Source organism: Felis catus, chromosome B4 (assembly GCF_018350175.1).
Source record: "Felis catus isolate Fca126 chromosome B4, F.catus_Fca126_mat1.0, whole genome shotgun sequence".
Lineage (NCBI taxonomy): Eukaryota > Metazoa > Chordata > Mammalia > Carnivora > Felidae > Felis > Felis catus.
The window spans coordinates 42238608-42258411 of NC_058374.1; the positions used below are offsets into that span (position 1 = coordinate 42238608).

A 19804-nucleotide genomic window follows, 5' to 3' on the forward strand; every position below is an offset into this window, starting at 1 on the left:
TGCTCCAGGGCATAGTCTCCTAATTTAAAAGTATGCTCCCTGTGGAAGCCTTTCTTTCTCAACTCGCCATGGCTCAAATACCGTATGTGGCAAAACCAAAATACCAATATGGCACCATATTTTATAGGGCAGCTCAGGCAGAGCAGTCGTCTGAGTTTTTAGACCTTCGGAGTGTATCCCGCTTGTTTCTCCAATGAGATTAATCCCTCCATCCCTCCACCTACCCGCTCCACCTACCCACTCATTCCTCCATGTAGGGACTTACCTATTTAATGTGCCAGGCACTTTCCCAGGCAACGGATAGCGAGGACTCACAAAGATGGGGCAGTTTCCCATTAGGCAGTGGCCAAGTCGTCACTGAATGTACTTAGAGAGCTGGCACAGGGAAGACGCAAGGTCAACCAAGCTGTGGAGGGTTCCTCCAGCAGGCCTGTACGTCAGAGCTGAGGAATGGATCTGATGGCGGGGCTGATCCATGACTTAATCCCTGACATGACCCATGACCTTGTCAGGTTAGGAAAGGCAAAAAAATAGAGGAGAGGGATAAGGACCAGATCAGGAGACAAGAAAGACGGGGAACCTTCCTTAGCAAATTGCGCGTCAGCAGGCTGACAGCGCTGCGCGTATGTCTCGTGTGGTGTTCACAGTGGAGGCAGAATAGCAGAGGTTACGGGTTAAGGAGCGGTGGTCCAAGAAGGTAAGTCTTAGCTGAAGCTCTCCCATCCGTCCCAGGGATCCTGAGTTCTGTCCTGATGTAAACGACATGACTGGAAAGTGACAAACCTGGGGCGCATCAGCTCAGTCCCAGCCCTGCCTCCCCACTGCCCGACCACTGAACGGAACCCTTGACTAACTTACACCAAGGATAGAAAGAAACAGCCAAATGAAGATTGCTTCTGCCCTGGCCTAAAAACCGGTATCGAAGACGGTCTATTTTATTGTTCATTCCTCTCAGGATTTGATTCTGGGGGGAAAAAGTTTCTCTCCTAAAGTTATGGCAAGTTTCCTTCTGTGGATATATCTAGATCTAGACAGATGACTCTATATAGATATAGGTATATAATTTTTGGCTTGGCTGGGAGAAACCTCATTTTTTACAAAAATCTTTTAAAAATTATTTTAATTTTTGAGAGAGAGACAGCATGAGCAGGGGAGGGACAGGGGTGGGGGGACAGAGGATCTGAAGCAGGCTCCTCACTGACAGTTGGCAAGCCCAACACGGCGCTCGAACCCACGAACCGTGAGATCATGAGCTGAGCCGAAGTCAGACGCCTCACCGACTGAGCCCCCCAGGGGCCCCAATTTTGTTTATCTTTTCAAAAAACCTGCTGTTAGTTTCACTGATCTTTTTTTTTTTTTATTGTTGTTTTGGTCTGTATTTCATTTATTTCTGCTTTAATCTTTGTTATTTTCTTCCTTCTGCTAACTCTCTATTCTTCTTTTTCTAGTTCCTGAAAAAGAAATGTATTCCCATTTATAATAGCCTTAGTGTTTATTTTTGAGAGAGAGAGAGTGCAAGCAGGGAAGGGGCAGAGAGAGAGGGAGACACAGAACCTGAAGCAGGTTCCAGGCTCTGAGCTGTCAGCACAGAGCCCGACACGGGGCTCGAACTCCCAGACTGTGAGATCATGACCAGAGCGGAAGTCGGACGCTTAACCGACTGAGTCTCCCCAGGCTTTATTTTATTTTTTGAGAGGGAAAGAGAGGGCGCAAGTGAGCGAGGGGCAGACAGAGAGAAAGAGAATCCCAGGAGGGGGGGGGGGGGGGGAGAGAGAGAGAGAGAGAGAGAGAGATGGGGCTAGAGCTTACCCCATATGGGACTGGAGCTCATGAAGTCCCGTGAGATGATGACCTGAGCTGAAATCCAATACTTAATGACTGAGCCACTCAGGCATCCAGAAGATGAAGTTTAAAGACTGAGCCACCCAAGCGCCCAGAAGATGAAGTTTAGAGACTGAGCCACCCAAGCGCCCAGAAGATGAAGTTTAAAGGCAACCGGCTGAGATGTACAGGGATTCCTTGGGTGGAGCACAAACTCGCAAACTGGAAGGAAGGGAGAGGATGAGGAGGAGGGGGCCTCGGGAAGGAGGAGGAGGAGTTCTGTCGCACGAGGGATAGGGCAGCAGGAGCTCGAATAGAGATTCTCTGCCCCCATCCCCGTCCCCGAGCCCAGTCCGAGCTCCCAACCCTCTCCTTTCGGGGTGGGGGCCTCCAGAGTTGAGGGTCACTGCTCAAGCGCCCCCAGGGTCAGTCCTTCCCCCCATCACTCCTTTGATCCAGTCCAGGTAGTTGAGCACTTTGGTGTAGAAGCCATAGCCCTTGCCGCACCCGACGCCCCAGGATACGATGCCCGTGGCCACCCAGTGATGGGCGCGCTCATCCCATACCACATAGACGCCACCACTGTCCCCCTGGCAGACGCTCTGGTGCCTCATCTCATCCCCAGCGCAGAACATGTTGTCCGAAAACACCTCAGACCTCTGCCTCTCTTGGAGCCAGGCCTGGCAGGCCGCCCTCGGGGCGACGGGCAGCCTGGAGTACTTCAGCTCGGTGGTTAACCAGCCCCTCTCCACGCCGAACCCACTGACATAGCCCAACACGCCGCTGCGGTAGAGGGTCTCACTGTCGGGCAGACAGACCGGGAGGAGGCTGGGCCCGAGGGGGACGCTGTGTTGGAGCTCCAGGAGGGCAATGTCCCCGTTGAAGTCGTGGGACTCGTTCTGGCGGTAGTCGGGGTGCACGACCACACGGCGCACAGGGTGACTTCCCAGCCGCAGCATCTCGTCTAGGCTTGTGTGGCCCAGGAAGACATCCACCCTCCGGTTCTTCCAGGGAAAGACGCCGTCCTTGGGATAGATGGTGTGGGCGGCGGTGAGGATCCACCTGTCGCCCAGCAGGGCCCCCCCTCCACGGCCGTAGATACTGGTGAAAGCTTGCCAGGGGAAGTTGCCCAACTTGGCTTTGGAGGAACCGAGGGCCTCCTGGTTCTGGGCGATGGGGGTGAGTGGCCGGCCACAGACTGGAAGAGAAGAGGGGTACGGGTGACATCAGCAGCTGCATCAGGATACATTTGTTGAACGGGGCGCCCGGGTGGCTCAGTTAGTTGGTTAAGCCGTCCGACTTCAGCTCAGGTCAGGATCTCACTGCTTGTGAGTTCGAGCCCCATGTTGGGCTCTGTGCTGACAGCTCAGAGCTTGGAGCCTGCTTTGGATTCCGTGACTCCCTCTCTCTGCCCCTCCCCTGCTCATGCTCTGTCTCTGTCTCTCAAAAAATAAATAAACGTTAAAAAAAAAAAAGATACACTTCTGAAAGACCTGCTTCTGTGAAGTGCTCTCTCTCCTGTCTCCACAGATACTTAAAAAAAAAAAAAAATCACTCTTGGGGTGATGAGCATCCCAGTCTTGATTTTGGCTCAGGTCATGATCCCAGAGTCATGGGATTGAGCCCTGTGTCGGGCTCCACACTCAGTGTGGAACCTGTGTAGGATTCTCTCTCTCCCTCTGCCCCTCTCCCCTGGTCTCTCTCTCTCAAAAAAATATCACTTATTTATTTTACCTTAATAATGGAATTAAAGGGGCGCCTGGGTGGCTCAGTCGGTTAAGCGTCTGACTTCGGCTCAGGTCATGATCTCGCGGTTCGTGAGTTCAAGCCCCACATCGGGCTCTGTGCTGACAGCTCAGAGCCTGGAGCCTGTTTCAGATTCTGTGTCTCCCTCTCTCTCTCTGACCCTCTCCCGTTCACGCTCTGTCTCTCTCTGTCTCAAAAATAAATAAACGCTAAAAAAAAAAAAGTAATGGGATTAAAAATTTTAATTCCAGTGTAATTAATTTCACGTGTACAATATAGTGATCCAACAACTCTACACATTACTCAGTGCTCATCAGGGTGAACTGTACCCTTGATCCCCTTCACCGCTTTCACCCATTCCTCAGCTATTTTTTAAAAAAAATTTTAAAAATATAATTTATTGTCAAATTGGTTTCCATACAACACCCAGTGCTCTTCCCAACAAGTCCCTCAGCTATTTTAAAGCCACTTCTCTAGACTCTTGGTGGGGCCAGCCTGAGCACAATCATGCAGCAAGCCGAGGTTGTCCTCAGCGTCTGTTGTCTTTGTTTTCTGTGCCCTTCCTTCATTTTTTTTATTTTATTTTTTTTCAGGTTTTTTTTGGTAATTTTTATTTATTTATTTTCAACATGATACTTAATTATATATACATTAAAAAAAATTTTTTTTTCAACGTTTATTTACTTTTGGGACAGAGAGAGACAGAGCATGAACGGGGGAGGGGCAGAGAGAGAGGGAGACACAGAATCGGAAACAGGCTCCAGGCTCTGAGCCATCAGCCCAGAGCCCGACGCAGGGCTCGAACTCACAGACCGCGAGATCATGACCTGGCTGAAGTCGGACGCTTAACCGACTGCGCCACCCAGGTGCCCCATATTTTTAATTTACATCCAAATTAGTTAGCATATTCTTCTTTCATTTTTTTAAAAATTCTTATGTTTATTTAGTTTTTGAGAGAGTGCAAGCGGGGGAAGGGGAAAGAGAGAGGGACGCACGGAGTCCGATGCAGGCTCCAGGCTCTGAGCTGTCACAGCACACAGCCTGATGTGGGACTCCAACTCACCAACTGTGAGATCATGACCTGAACCAAAATCGGATCCTTAACCGACTGAACCAGCCAGGCGTCCCGACCTTCCTTCATTTTTAACATCTTCCACTATTACCGGCCCTCCCACCCACCCCCCAAAACAGGGCTCAGGCTGGCCCGAGAGCCTTCTGAGGGTCAGGAGTGAGACCTGAGAAGTTTGTTCCGACTGGGTTAGAAAGGCAATGCTCTGGACTCAAAAAAGTGGGTTTCAACAACGGTGAACTTGAACCCTTGTATTTGCTGGTGGGCGTGTAAAATGAGGCAGCCACAGCAGAACACGGTCTGGCAAGTCCTCAAAGAGTTAAACATACAAGTGTGATGGGACCTAGCAATTCCACTCACAGGGATAGACCCAAGGGAACAGAAAGCATATGTTCACACAGAAACGTGCCCACGAAGGCTCATAGCAGCACGATCCATAAAGGGCAAAATGTGGAAACAGCCCAAATGTCTTTCACGTGATGCACGGGTGAGCAAAAGGCAGGGCATCCCCACGACAGCGGACTCCCATCCAGCCACCAAAAGGAATGGAATCCCGATGCCTGTTCCCACATGGCTGAGCCTTGAAAACGTGACGCTAAGTAAAAGAAGCCACACGCAAAAGGCCACATACTGTAGGATTCCCATTATAGAAAACGTTCAGAACAGGCAAATCCATGGAGACAGAGAGTAGATTAGTGGTTGCCACGGGACGGGGAAGGGTAGATGGAGGTACGGGGTTTCCTTTTGGGGTGATGGAAATGTTCTGGAACTAGTGGGAATGGTGGCACGAGCTTGCAAGTGTATTAAAAATGATTGCATTGGACAGGGGCGCCTGGGTGGCTCAGTCGGTTGGGCGGCCAACTTTGGCTCAGGTCACGATCTCGTGGTCCGTGAGTTCGAGCCCCGTGTCGGGCTCTGTGCTGACAGCTCAGAGCCTGGAGCCTGTTTCCGATTCTGTGTCTCCCTCTCTCTGACCCTCCCCCGTTCATGCTCTGTCTCTCTCTGTCTCAAAAATAAATAAACGTTAAAAAAAAAATAAAAAAAATGATTGCATTGGACATTTTTAAACAGTGAAGATGGTGAATCTTATGTTACATAAATTGTATCTAAATAAAGCGTCTTTTAAAAAAAATGGTGGACTTTCTGGCACTGTGACATCTAGGTAGGGAGATATTTTGGGGACAGAGAGCCTGTCTATGTATGCTTCAAGCAGACCATCCCAAGAGACAGGTTTCCCTTATTTCCACTCTGCGGACCCCTCTTCTCCTGTGCTGTCCCACTTGATGAACCTCCTGCTTTTCCTCAGTTATCTCTTTTGTTGTCGTTAATTTTGTTTAATGTTTTCTTTATTTTTGAGAGAGAGAGAGAGAGAGAGTGAGCGAGCATGAACGGGGGAGGGGCAGAGAGAGAGGGAGACACAGAATCCGAAGCAGGCTCCAGGCTCTGCGCTGTCAGCACAGAGCCTGACACGGGGCTCGAACCCACCAGCCGTGAGATCAGGACCTGAGCCGAAGTCGAAGGCCCAACCGACTGAGCCACACGGCCGCCCCTCCTTTCTCAGTTATCTCTTGATCCTGAAGAAAAAGAGACAAGATCCTTGCCTCTCCTTTTCTGGGCCCTCCTGGTTCCCCTTTCCCCCTGTACTTCGGCCTTTATCTCTCCCTTTCTACCCCAAGGCTTAAACCTCCGTGTCCTGCTCCCACAGGCCCCATGTGCAGCTGAGACTTCTTTGGGAAGTGGCCACCGGAGGGGCGCTGGCAGGTCACTACTCACCAGGTTCACAGCGAGGAAGCTCCTCCCTATCCTGTGTCTCCTTCCAGAGGCCCTGGGTTGTGCAGGGGAGTGCCCCTGAGGAGTGAAAAGACAGGAGGCAAAGAAACAGGCTCAGCCTTGGGAGGTGGGGGTGGCGGGCGCCCAGAAGGCCTCAGGCCTCTTGGTGGGAGTGAGGCAAGTAGGAGCCAGTTCCCCAGCAGGTGGGGGCTTACCTGCCGGCACTGCCTGATAGTAGGGCTCCTGGCAGTGGTTCTGGATCTTGGAGGAGTTGTCTTCAGCTATGCTGATGGCCTCAGAGCCCCCACTGGGCCGACTGTGGTTCACCCCTGTAGGAAAACAGTGGTCATAAGGACCTAGAGCTGGCAACCCCGGGACCGATTCTGGCCCGCGGCCATATTTTAGTCTGACTTGCACAATCTTTTGTTTAGAACAACCGAAATGGGGCGCCTGGGTGGCTCCGTCGGTTGAGCGTCCGACTTCTGCTCAGGTCATGATCTCGCGGGTCGTGAGTTCGAGCCCCACGTCGGGCTCTGTGCTGACAGCTCAGAGCCTGGAGCCTGCTTCGGATTCTGTGTCTCCCCCTGTCTGCCCCTCCCGCTCCCCTGATCGTGGTCTATGTGTCTCTGTCAAAAAGAAATGAACATAAAAAATGATAACTTTTGGGGCGCCTGGGTGGCGCAGTCGGTTAAGCGTCCGACTTCAGCCAGGTCACGATCTCATGGTCCGTGAGTTTGAGCCCCGCATCGGGCTCTGGGCTGATGGCTCAGAGCCTGGAGCCTGTTTCCGATTCTGTGTCTCCCTCTCTCTCTGCCCCTCGCCCGTTCATGCTCTGTCTCTCTCTCTGTCCCAAAAATAAATAAACGTTGAAAAAAAATTAAAAAAAAATGATAACTTTTGAAAATAACCATGATAAATAGGGCATAGGGAAACAGGTAGTTTCAGACATGGCTAGTGAGTATATATGAGCAAGACTTCTTTGGAGGGAAATTTAGCAATACCAAGATTTAAATTGCAAGCGTTTTTTTTTCACCTAACATGTACACATCTAAGAATTCACCTTCATACACGTGCTCAAGGTGTATAAACAAGGAAGGATACCCTTAGCAGCAATGTTTGTGGCAGCAAAGTATCAGTGGAGGGCTGGTTAAATCCATTGCATGCATCAATCAAAGGAATATTGTGTGGTCATTCAAAAGAATTAGGCAATGCTAGCCACATGTACATGGGATGATCTTTAAGACATATTATTGTGTGAAAAATACTACATTTAAGACGTTTCATCAGGGGCGCCTGGGTGGCTCAGTCGGTTAAGCGTCCGACTTCAGCTCAGGTCACGATCTCGCGGTCCATCAGTTCGAGCCCCGAGTCGGGCTCTGGGCTGATGGCTCAGAGCCTGGAGCCTGCTTCCGATTCTGTGTCTCCCTCTCTCTCTGCCCCTCTCCCGTTCATGCTCTGTCTCTCTCTGTCTCAAAAATAAATAAACGTTAAAAAAATTAAAAAAAAAAAAAAGACGTTTCATCATCAGGCAACCCTTTCCTTCCTTGTAAGAATATGTATAATTGAATGGCATAGATGTCTTTGGAAAGATACCAGGAAGTGGACAACAGGGTTATTTCTGGACAGGGTAGCCAGGGACTAAGGGCCAGAGATCAGAGGAAGACTTACTTCATATATTATTACCGTATTACATTATTTTTATTCACCATATTATGTTATTTTAAAAAATTACCATGTGCTAGCATTATCTTTCCAAAAAAATCCGAGTTACCATTTGAAAATCTAGAATTTCACTTAAAAATCTGGAATTTTGGGGGTGGCTGGGTGACTCAGTTGGTGAAGCGTCCGACTTTGGCTCAGGTCACGACCTCACAATTTGTGAGTTTGAGCCCCACGTCGGGCTCTGTGCTGACAGCTTGGAGCCTGGAGCCTGCTTCAGATTCTGTGTCTCCTCCTCTCTCTGCCCCTCCCCTGCTCGTGCTCTGTCTCTCTCTGTCTCTCCATAATAAATAAACATTTTTTAAAAATCTGGAATTTTTGGCTTCGTTTGAAGGATGAGATGATCTGTATGCATTTGGCCTAGAAGTCTGCATGGAAAGGGGTGCTGGAACTGAGCAGCGGCTACTCTTTGAATTGGGGCACAGGTGGGGCTGGGAGGGATCACTGGTCCCTGCCTCAGTAGTCACTCAAGCTTCCACATGTCACTTCAGGATACTAGGGGCCATGGCCGTGGGCGGAGCCTGCACCCCCGGGACAGACACTCACCCACAGCTTGGTAGAGGGCCAGGAAGCCCCTGTGGAGGCCAGTAGTCCTGTCCTGAGAGGAGGCGGGTGCTCGGAAAGTCAGCCGCAATCGATTCCCTGGGGACACAAACTCCCTCTGACCAGGGGGGCTGCCCAGCGGGGAGCCCTGCTGCCCACAGAACCGGTTCGGATCCATCCCACTGGCTGTGATCTGGAAGGGGAGGGTGGGCAGGCAGGTGTGGGGTGAATCTGCACCACAGGGTCACGTCCTGGGCGTAGATTCTAGAAGGTCTGCCCACCTCTGGGGCCCAGAAGCTGTCCCTCGGGGAGATTTCCTCAAGTAGCTTTCTGTTGCATTACTGATGCCCAGGTTTCTTTCATCCATGACCAGATGCCTCGCACATTTCTTTCGCCTACCATAATTACCTCAAAGCCCACCATAGTCACCTCCTTTCAAGAAGCTCCTTGGGAACCCCAGGGTTTCTCCAAACAGTCCACTGGATTCTCAATTCTAAGAAGGCAGGAATTACATCTATTTTGCTCACCACTGACTCTCTGAGGCTCCAAATGGTACATAGAGCGCCAGAGCCTTGAATCCACAAATATACAGACGTAAGTCCTTCCCATCCAGCCTCCTCCACTCCCATCACCTTCCAGTTCGAGTAACTTCCTAGGACCAACGTCTGTGAGGCAAAGACCCTTTGCAAAGACTGAGCCCCTTGGGTTCCTCGCTTTCCTGTTCTTCTTCTTTTGGAATGTTCCTCCGCCTATACTCCATAAACTTAACTGTGGCCACTGACACAGGGTGAAATCTATGAACACGGTGTGTGTACGTTGGCTATTGTTGCTTAATATGTTCGTTGAACAGGCTGTCTCTGTTTCTGTCCCTTCTGGCTGCCTCCCCCCGGCTCAAATCCCTTCCTGTGGGTTCCCCAATCCAAGGAAGGGCACCTTGGAAGGAGTCCCCCCGGCCCATGCTTCGTGCCTAATCTCTGTTCTGGGTGCACTGCTCACTGGTCAGCTCATTTGATTTCTGAACCTTCATGTTGACACACATACTCTGGGTTCTTGCTAGCTCTCTGCTTCCTCATTCTCTCCGAATCTCGAATTCCCTTAAGACCCCATCCAGCCCGTCTCTTCATGGTCATAGCAGCTGGGTGGAAGTTGGCACAAAGAAAAGTTTTGTCCCAATGCTTTTGCTTCCTTAGAACATCAACAAAACTAATCTCCCTATTTCAGAGACCTACCTCTTGGGGAAGAAGCATTTTACCCTAGAAAATGGTCCTTTACTGATATACTTGGTTGTTAAATGCTCCAGTTTTCTTCTTCCCCTTCCTTACGAGCTGTGGGCTAACTAAAGTCACTTAAGAGTCTAACTAGCAACGTAGAATGAACACCCGGCTGCGAGTCATCAGACTTGTGTTAAATTCCAGACTTTGCCCCGACTCCCTGTGTGACATGGCGGGGGGGGGGGGGTTCTTAACTACCCCAGCTCTCAGTTTCCTCCTTATAGGAGGAAGACCTCTTATAAAATGGCCTGTAAGGCCTCTTCTAGCCAGGACAACATCACGCCCTATGATAGCTGTCCAGCATCTTCACGCAGAGCCACCTGCTCGTTCAAAATTCATTTTGTTGTGTGTTCTACAGAGGCTTGGGTTCCACTCATTCTTTCGTTTAGTCCTTTATTTATTTTTTAAGTTTATTTATTTACTTTGAAGGAAAGAACATGAGCTGGGGAGGGACAGAGAGAGGAAGAGAGAGAGAATCCCAAGCAGGCTCCACGCTGACAGCATGGAGCCCGATGCGGCACTCGATCTCATGAACCGTGAGATCATGACCTGAGCTGATCTAGAGTTGGACGCTCAACCAACTGAGCCACCCAGGCGCCCCTCATTTATTCCTTTAATAAAGAGTTATTGGCTATGTTCTATGTGCTAGGCAATAGAACACCGTGTTAGGTGTTGGGGGGGGGGTATAGATACAAACACACAGTTCTGCTACCAAGGAGCCCACAAGCTGGTTGAGTACACCGACAAGTAAAAACGGAACTGAACTACAGGGTGTTGAATTCTGCATTTGAGGTGTCTGTGTGCTTTGCTCCGGACGCAGAGAGGAGGGAAGAGTCCTATTCCTGAGCTTAAAGTCCCTCATTGACAAGGGAAGAGTCAGGCCAAGATCACAACTGTCCGTGACTGAGAAGAGCGGGGCTCACGGTAGGTGCTCAACGGACAAAGGCTGAATTGAAGAAAGTATAGTCGCGACTGCCAGTTAAATCTGAAGCCCTACACACACGCATTTATCTCCTCTCCCACCTCAAATCCCACCAACGTGACAGCGAAGGGATAAAATGGTATTACGCGAGCAAGGACAAAAAAGAGAGAGGACGACGTGACAGCGGATGAGAGCTGTCCACACTTTGGAAGATAGAATGGAGACGGGCCATGGCAATGAGTCTGCAAGGATAGAAGCCAACACAGAGCCGGCAGATTCTCATCACACAACCCAGGGAGGTTCCAGAAACTGGGGTAACCAGGAGCCCCTGAGGATGAGGGCGAAGGAAGGGCTGATGGAAAGCCTACGCGGGGAGACCTCAGAACTCTGGATCCCTTTGCCCGCCCTGTGCATCCGGGCAACTCCTCTGGCTCATCCTGGCAGATGACCTGAGCGTGAGCCAGACAGCCTGGACTTGGGGTCCGCCAGCACACTTGACGGAGGAGGTGAAAACCACGACTGAGAGCAGAGGGATTAGGCGGAAGTCCACGTGTCAAACAATGAGATTCCCTTCTCTGCTTGTTTGCCAGAATGTCAGCAACCCTGAGCAGGAGGCCAGAGGATTCTGCTCTGAGGTCGGCTGTCCCCAAGGAAAATACTTCTGCGAGCTAATATCTGGGAGGCGCCCAATAGCACAAATAGGTCACCGTGTTGATAACTCTATTTCCGAACCTGTCACTGCACAAGGTTTAGCTACCCACACAGAGAATCCAGTGCCAGCCAAGTATTTCACCCTTAAATATAAACAGCCAAGGATGATCAGACATTATAGGATGGTTTCTAACACAAAAAACAGAGACCAAAACAAATGAACAATAAAAGGGAACTTGGGTGGAGCAGAGATAATACAAGGAACCGAAGAAACCTTGAAAAATAATCCCCGTAGAGGGAAAGGAGTAGATATGGCCTCAATGAGACAAGAACAGTATTCTATAAAAAGGCACGTTTTGAAGAATGACCTTTCAGACGTGAAAAAATATGTTAGCAGAAAAAAATTGATTAAAATGTTATTTAAAATGAAGAGATCTCCCAGAAAGTGGAACAAAAAGAAAAAGAGACAGAAAACAGAACAGAATGGATTAACAGAACGAGAGAATCAGTCCAGAATCTACAACTCAATCACAGGAGTTCCAGGAAGAGAAAATACAGAAAGCAGACATCTGGAACTTATTTAACAAATAATACATGACTGGTGGGTGGGGAGATAGGTGATGGGGGTTAAGGAGGGCACTTGTTGTGATGAGCACAGGGTGTTGCATGTTGAGTGTTGAGTCACTATATTGTACACCTGAAACTAATATTACACTGCATGTTGACTAACTGGAATTTAAGTAAAAACTTTAAAAAATGATTAAGTGATGGAGAGGAAAAGTACAGCATAAGGAATGTAATCAATAATCAATAATATTATAATAACATTGTATGGTGACAGATGGTGACTACACTTATTGCGGTAAGCAGCGAGCAATGTATAGAATTGTGTATTCAATATTTTGTACAATTGAAACTAAGATAACATTGTATGACAACTATACTTCAGTAAAAAAAAAAAAAAAATACAAGAACATTCCCAGAATTGAAGGATTAGATTTAAAAAGTGTCTACGTTAGAGGGCGCCTGGGTAGCTCAGACAAGTATCCGACTTCAGCTCAGGTCATGATCTCATGGTTTGTGAGTTCGAGCTCCGCATTAGGCTCTGCGCTGACAGCTCAGAGCCTGGAGCCTGCTTTGGATTCTGTGTCTCCCTTTTCTCTGCCCCTCCCCCGTTCACACTCTGTCTCTGTCTCTCTCTCAAAAATAAATAAACATTTAAAAAGGAAAAAAAAGTCCCTACATTAGGGGTGTCTGGGTGGCTCAGTCAGTTAAGTGACTGACTCTTGATTTTGGCTCAGGTCATGAACTCACGGTTGTGAGATCGAGTCCTGCATTGGGCTCCGTGTTGGGTTCCATGCTGGGCATGAAGCCTGCTTCAGGTTCTCTCTGTCCCTCTACCCTTTCCCACCACCCCTGAAACTAACTAACTAAATAAATAAAGTGAACAAACACAAATAAAAATAATAAAAATTCTCTAGGTTAAAAAAAAAACCTGTACAATGAGTAGAAAAAGACTCATATCAACAATTGTCCATCAATGGTGAGGGTAGAGCTGGGACATTCAGGGTATGTACGCTCCTTTACAAGTTATTTTCTCTTGCTCTTTCTGGAGCGAATGTTCTCCCCCCAAATGGGGTACTATACCAAGAAGAGAATGATACGGGATTCAGTTCCAACACAGGACACGTAAAGGAAATGCCCAGAAGGAAGGGTAGGGAACTCCCAGAATGCCTGAGGCTCTGGACAGCAGGGGACTCAGACTGAGGAGATAAATCACCAAGAGCTCTTCACGGGGATGTCACCAGTGCAAAGGAGGACTAGAGATTGAGATGTGTGGTTGATTGTGTTGATTATATAGAGAGGATATTTACTGTCCTGGCTAAGAGTCTGGGGAGATTAGTTACAGACAGAACTAAACAAACTAAAAATCAAATCAAAAACAAACAGAAAACCCCTAAAATTCCATGCGGTTACCGACTCCTGGGAGACCCAAAAGTTGGAGAAACAAGGACATAGAATTATGGTACACCATATGCTCAGAAGTGAATATTTTAATTGTTTTAATGTTTTCTTTATTTTTGAGAGAGAGAGAGAGAGAGAGAGAGAGTTAGAGCGGGAGCAGGGGAGGGGCAGAGAGAGAGGGAGACACAGAATCTGAAGCAGGCTCCAGGCTCCGAGATGTCAGCACAGAGCCCTACGTGGGGCTCAAACTCATGAACTATGAGATCATGACCTGAGCTGAAGTCGGATGCTTAACCGACTGAGCCACCCAGGCACCCCTGAAGTGAATGTTTTAAAGTCAAGAGAATGCAAATAATGAGTACAGAGTTAACTAGAAATGCTAATGGTGGTTGACAGGGATGACGGGGGGTGGGGACACGTGGAAGGTCTAAGAGAGGTAAATAGTCCTCATCTTCTATAGTTAGATATTAAGTGATCAGATGCAAAAAAGTAACATAATAAGCATGCTATTTATACATATGGGCGTAAATGCCAGACGGAGCAGCTACATGAACTGTAGGTGCTTCCCTGGGAGGGGCAGTGGGGCTGGGAAGAAGGCTGGAGACGCTGTTTTCCTGATAAGCCTTGGACTATACTCATTTTTAAAAAGAACTATGTGCACGGTATTATTTCGATGGGAATAAAATTTAACCCAAGAGACAAGATAAGGGGCCGTTTCTAGAGTGTTCTTATTCTGCAACTTGAACTGTCACCTGGTCTTTTGTGATTATTTACGCCCAGCCTCCTGATCTGACAGAGCCTGAGCTCCACCAATACTCGATGGATCTTTAACGACTGCTATGTGAGTCCCCGCTCTTTTACTCCAGGGTTTGGCGGTACTTGTGTGTCCCTCTGTACGACTTCCAAAGGCAGGGAAGTCTTTTTTGCTCTTTTGCTCTGTGGGGCCCACACGGTAACGCGGGCAGGGGCAGGGTCGCTGGTTGAAGGCTGTGCCCTGGGGCAGATCCTGGCCTCCCAGGTAAGCTGCCTGAGCCCCTGACTTGGACTCGTCAGCCATCTTTTGCCATTGAGGGCACAGCCACACCCCCCTGCCTCTGGGCTCCAGGCCAGGAGCCTTCCTCCCCAGAGTCCCTCCAGGACCCCCACCACAGCTCACGGTGACAGAGTCCTGCCTGCAGTCCTGGGACGGCTCCAGGTCAAAGTCCTGGAAGACAAGTCTCACGGCGAAGCCCTCTGGAGCCTCGATGTCGCTGCTGATCTCTTGGCCTTTGACATATGGCTCTGGATACCCGGGGGATGTCAGCTGCTGGGGTAGCTGCTGGGCCAAGAGCACGGAGCCCTGTGTGGGGCAAGCCTGGAGGACTCCCCAGAGGAGTAGCCACCACCTGTGTGTGGGTGAGAGCAACATGTGGCCACAGAGCTGTGGCCTCAGTCCTTGGGGCCCCGGCACCTGCTGGCCACTCCCTCATCGTCCCTCCTCACCCTGAGCCTCCTAGCCAGCCTGAGCTTGGACTGTGAGTTTTCCACCATTGTTCATCTCCCTGGCAAGTCTCAATCAAAGTAGGGGGCTGCTCCCTGCTTCACCAAATTTCAACCCCCCCCCCCCCCCCCCCCGGGATCTGAGGGAGCAATGGTGGTAGGAGGGAGGGACATTTCAATATGTTAGTTTCCTGGCTCGGATAGGAAGGCTGGGGAAGGCTGCTAGAGGCTACAGGCAAATTCCAGCTCCCTGGGCATTAATTGGCTGTGTGTGTGTGTGTGTGTGTGCGTGTGTGTCTGTGTGTGTGTGTCTGTGTGTGTGTCTGTGTGTGTCCCTGGGTCTGCCTCCCCCTCCCCCGCCCCAGGGCCACTTCCCTTTCTTCCAGGCCTCTTCAAGGGCACACTCACATCTTGCCTTGGCAGCTTGTGGAGTGGGGGCTTCTCCAGAGGTAATTTCCCCACTCTGAGACCAGGCATCTGGAACTGGACATCTGGGAGGCTTGGCCCACGCCGGGGAACAGGAGGTGGGGCTGGGGAAGGCCTTGTGGGGGAGGAGGGAGAAGTTACTGGAAATGAGTTAAGTAATTCGCCGCAGTTCTTTTTTCAATTCTCTGAGTTGCGCGCCACCTGCTGTCTGATTCAGGAATAGTTTGCCCACCACGATTTAGAGGAAAGACCTCTCCAAAACCACATTTGCCCTCAGAAGACATCGGGGGCTGGGGAAGGTGCTGACTCTTGAGTCTTGTGTACTACTTAAAACTAATTTTTGCCTCATGCATGTATCACACGGTAGCGTCGCTCCCTCTGAGTTAGGGCTGTCACCTTTAATGGCCATATGTCTCCCTCCCTGATTTTTCCACTCATTTATGTTACCAGACTGCGTCTTGTAGAAATGAAAGTTTGTGGCCCATGAACTGGAGCTACTCCTTCCTCCTCTCTCCTCATCCAGGATGGGTGGGGGCACTTGCTGAGGTTGTCTTTTGAATTCTGCCCACAACCCCCGGGAGCTGCTTGTCCAGTGGGGTCATGCTGGGGCAGGTCTGGGGTCAGGCCCAGACTCACGCTTCTTTCGACAGACGCCAGAGGCCATGGCTGGCGGCAGAGCCCGCCCTCCCTGCGCCTCCAAGAGGGACACTCACCCATGGCTTGGTAGGGGGCGGGAAGCCCATGTGGAGGCCAATGTTCCTGTCCTCAAAGGAGGCAGGTATGTGGATGGCCAGTATGTGGAGGACACAACTCCCTCTGACCAGGGAGGGCCGCCCAGTGGAGAGCCCTGCCGCCCTCAAAACGAGCTCAGAGCAGCCCCGCTGTGATCCCAAAGCGGAGGGGTCGAGGGGGGGAGGCAGGCAGATGTGGGGTGAATCTGCAGCCCCGGCACAGGGTCCCATGCTGGGCGTGGACTCCAGCCCCGTGGAGGGCACACCTCTGTGTGTGTGTGCCCCGTCTAGGCACGCCCGCACACCTCTGGGGCTCAGAGTTATAACTAACATGATGGTTTTGTCAAATAGTTGGACTTACCCTTTCCCCCTCCATTCTGCTAGCCGCAAAGGCTGCCATATGCCGAGAATGGTTCCTCACTCACTCCAGTGCTCTTGGTCCACTCTGCTTTCCAGACGCTCTCCAGAAACCCTTAGGGACACTCCCAAGCCGTGCACTGGGCCAGCTACTAGCTCCATTAAGGCAGGGACTGTGGCTACTTGGCTCACCGTCCCTGATGGCTAACACACCGCCTACCCGTGTTCTTGAAACTTGACTCTGTGGGTAGAAGGTCCCTTAGCCGGCTTCTTCTCTCCCCCTTCCACATTAACCCTCAAATTCCCCTTCTTCCAGCCCCACTATCACCTTGCCAAGTGCTTTCCTGCTACCAGTCTTGGGGACCTGACTTTTCCTGCTTCCCCTTTCTTTTGCAGGATACTTCCCTTACCCCACACAGGCAACAAAACACACAGGGCTGTAACACAGCCATCTAGTAAGAGAGTGAGAAAAATCTAAAGGGACAAAACATACTAAAAATGGTATACCTCTGTGATATTTTGCAATCCTGTGATAGCAACAAGCAGCTCCTTCCAGGCTCTCCCTGGGTCATCCCACACGACCAGGCTCCTTCTCGAGCGCCATCCCTCTGGGCTACCCTCTCTCCTGGAGCATCCCTCTGCCACCTTCAGTCCAAGGGGGAGCTTGGGAGGCAATCCCTCTCACCCCCATGTCAGAAGGAACGTCTACTCTGGGCCCACGCACACCACTCAGGTCCCTGGTCATGTGTTCTCCTTCTCATTACTTCTTCCTTCATTTGTCCCTCGCCCCCACTGCTTCCCTCCCTTCCTCCAGGCCTTTGATCCTCCTCCCCCATCCAAGCTTTAGCTCTGACAGCTTCCTCTCCTCTGAGCCTCACATCACCCCATCTTTCTGGGGAGCCTCTGGCTTGAGAAGGCAACTAACTTCCTATTGAAGTTGGGAAGCTGTATTGCTCCCAAGTAATCGGGGTGCAGTGGAGATGGTGCCCCCAAATATCATGGCCAGAGCATTTGTCTTCCTTATATCACCCCCAGGGAAGGGGTGCTGTGGGCCACAAATTCCAAATCCCCTCAAGTTAATTGAACTTGGGGTTAAGCTACTTCCCCCTGTTTCTTTTTCCACCTCTTCCCACAAGGCTGATTCCTATCTTTACTGGGCAAGGATTCTTCTTATTTCAAGTGATCACGGACCCTTGGGGCACCTGGGTGGCTCAGTTGATTAAGCATCTTGTTCTTGATTTCAGCTCAGGTCATGATCTCACAGTTTGTGGGATTGAGCCCCGTGTCGGGCTCCATGCTAACAGTGCAGAGCCTGCTTGGGATTCTCTATCTCCCCCTTTCTCTTTGCCCTTCCCTTGCTTGTGTTCTCTTTCAAAATAAATAAATAAACTTAAAAAAAATCATCACAGATCTTTATTTTTTTAACGTTTATTTATTTTTGAGACAGAGAGAGACAGAGCATGAACGGGGGAGGGGCAGAGAGAGAGGGAGACACAGAACCAGATGCAGGCTCCAGGCTCTGAGCCATCAGCCCAGAGCCTGATGCGGGCCTCAAACTCACAGACCGTGAGATCGTGACCTCAGCTGAAGTCGGACGCTTAACCGACTGAGACACCCAGGCGCCTCCATCACAGACCTTTAAAAAAAGTTTTTTTTTTAAAGTTTATTTATTTTGAGAGAGACAGAGAGAACATGAGAGGAGAGGGTCAGAGAGAGAGAGAGAGAGGTAGAGAGAGAGAGAATCCCAAGCAGGTGTCACACCATCAGTACAGAGCCCAACTTGGAGCTCGAACCCAAGAACTGCAACGTCATGACCTGAGCCGAAATCATGAGTCAGATGCTCAACCAGCTGAGCCACCCAGGTGCTTGTCAAATTGTCACAGACTCTAAAACTCTTTGAAAAAGAAATTGAAACAGAGAAATGGGATTTTACCTTTATGCTTGAAAGGACAAGAGAGTCCCAAAGGTCTAACAAACAAACAAACAAACAAACATCAATCTCACAAGTATTTATGCCTTTGAAAACCGAAGAGGTTAATTTAACTATTGTTTTCAGAGTAATAAGTTATCAACGGCCAACCAGAGTTGCAGACTTTCAAGATTTATAGATTACATTGTATTGGTCATATAGCAATCATCGCTGATAGCTGAATGTCTTAAAGATTCCTTTGCACAAATTACACTTCCAAAGATGATATAAATATAACATAGAACAGGATTGCATGTTTTCACACCAGTGGGACTGAATGTTCTTGATTTACCACTTTATCAGAATCAACTCTATGAGGCAGAGTCGTGTCTGATTTTCTGCAACTCTAGGATAAGAGGGAATATAGTCTCCTCATCTTGCCGAGATTTATTTTGTTAGTATTTTTGGGGCTTGCTTTTTAAAACCAGGCACCAGAATTTCATTTTAGGGTATTTAGAGGGTAAAAAAGGCAGGCCTGAGAAGCTTAAAATGTACAAAAGAGAAAGTTGACAAATGGAATATGAAATACTTTCTGGTTTTCATCTACAATTGGAAGACAGGTCCATCTTACTCCAGGTCAAGTGAGAAGGTTTGGCCCAAGTGAGGGCTGTGGCCTGGAGAAGCAGGAAGAACAGAAGATCACTGGAAATATAGTAATTCCCAGAATGACTGTTAAAAAAAATCTCTAGAGTAGACACAACTTACTACCTGGCTCAGGAATGGCTAAAATATTGGAGATAGTTTTTGCCCAAATTGAGGCTTGGTGTCTCTGAGATTGAGAAGACCTCTTATCCACCAACACCCAGACTTGACTTGAAGGAGAAGCTGAAGGAAAGTTCTGTGGGGATGATGCCAGGTGTTCACTTTTAAAAGCTTCTCTATTTCAAAGACTATTTCTATTTCTTTATGCTCCTGGTTCTCTGTTAATCACTCCCCAGACTGTGGTTGTCTCTCTCTGTGCCCTTTCTTTCCATACCGGGTGCTCTGGGGAGAAGAGCAATGGCCATGTGGAGGCCCCAGGATGCCACCTCACAGTGGAGAAAGGAAGACTCTGGTGGAAGTGAGCAGAATTCACCTCCGTGGACTCCTCCTCAGATCCTGGCCTGTACTCTTCCTTCCACCTGGCCTTGAAGAGGAAATTTTGAGATACAGCCACTGTCTGAGGTCCTGCCTTCTCATTGGATGTCAGAGTATGTAAGGCAGCTGACTGTGGCCTGCTTGGCCCATGGGCAGGAAGCATGATGGGCCTTGGACGTCCAGATTGGGTCACTTGGTGCCAATGGCAGCAGGAGGAGGCAAATGGAGCCACAGAAGAGGAAGCCTTCTACTGCCCTCTGCAGGTAAAGCTGGGACCTGCAGCAGCTG

At 49.6% G+C, this 19804-nt stretch overlaps 1 protein-coding gene across 2 annotated transcripts; it reads right to left on the reverse strand.

Annotated features, from left to right (window-relative positions):
- Positions 1 to 1970: 1970 nt before the first annotated feature.
- Positions 1971 to 15524, reverse strand: C1RL (complement C1r subcomponent like). 2 transcript variants are annotated; one of them, XM_045061322.1, is made up of 6 exons: positions 15365 to 15521; positions 14634 to 14862; positions 8672 to 8861; positions 6622 to 6735; positions 6410 to 6484; positions 1971 to 3019 (listed from the first exon to the last, which is right to left on the reverse strand). In XM_045061322.1, exons 1-6 carry the CDS (start codon positions 15445 to 15447, stop codon positions 2232 to 2234), a joined length of 1479 nt encoding a protein of 492 aa, XP_044917257.1. In that variant the 5' UTR covers positions 15448 to 15521; the 3' UTR covers positions 1971 to 2231. The 2 variants fall into 2 exon arrangements, with proteins under 2 accessions (XP_044917257.1, XP_044917258.1); XM_045061323.1 differs by lacking the exon at positions 8672 to 8861 and having other exon boundaries at positions 14624 to 14862; positions 15365 to 15524.
- Between the last annotated feature and the right edge of the window lie 4280 nt (positions 15525 to 19804).

Bases quoted from the DNA above. Each gene is read 5' to 3' on its own strand.
- C1RL (XM_045061322.1), bottom strand. From the start codon at position 15,447: ATGTCCAGTTCCAGATGCCTGGTCTCAGAGTGGGGAAATTACCTCTGG. The intron at 14,863-15,364 runs GTGAGTGTGCCC...ACCCACACACAG, and splicing joins ACAAGCTGCCAAGGCAAGAT to GTGGTGGCTACTCCTCTGGG. The intron at 6,736-8,671 runs GTGAGTGTCTGT...GTTTTCCTACAG, and splicing joins GGCCCTCTACCAAGCTGTGG to GGGTGAACCACAGTCGGCCC.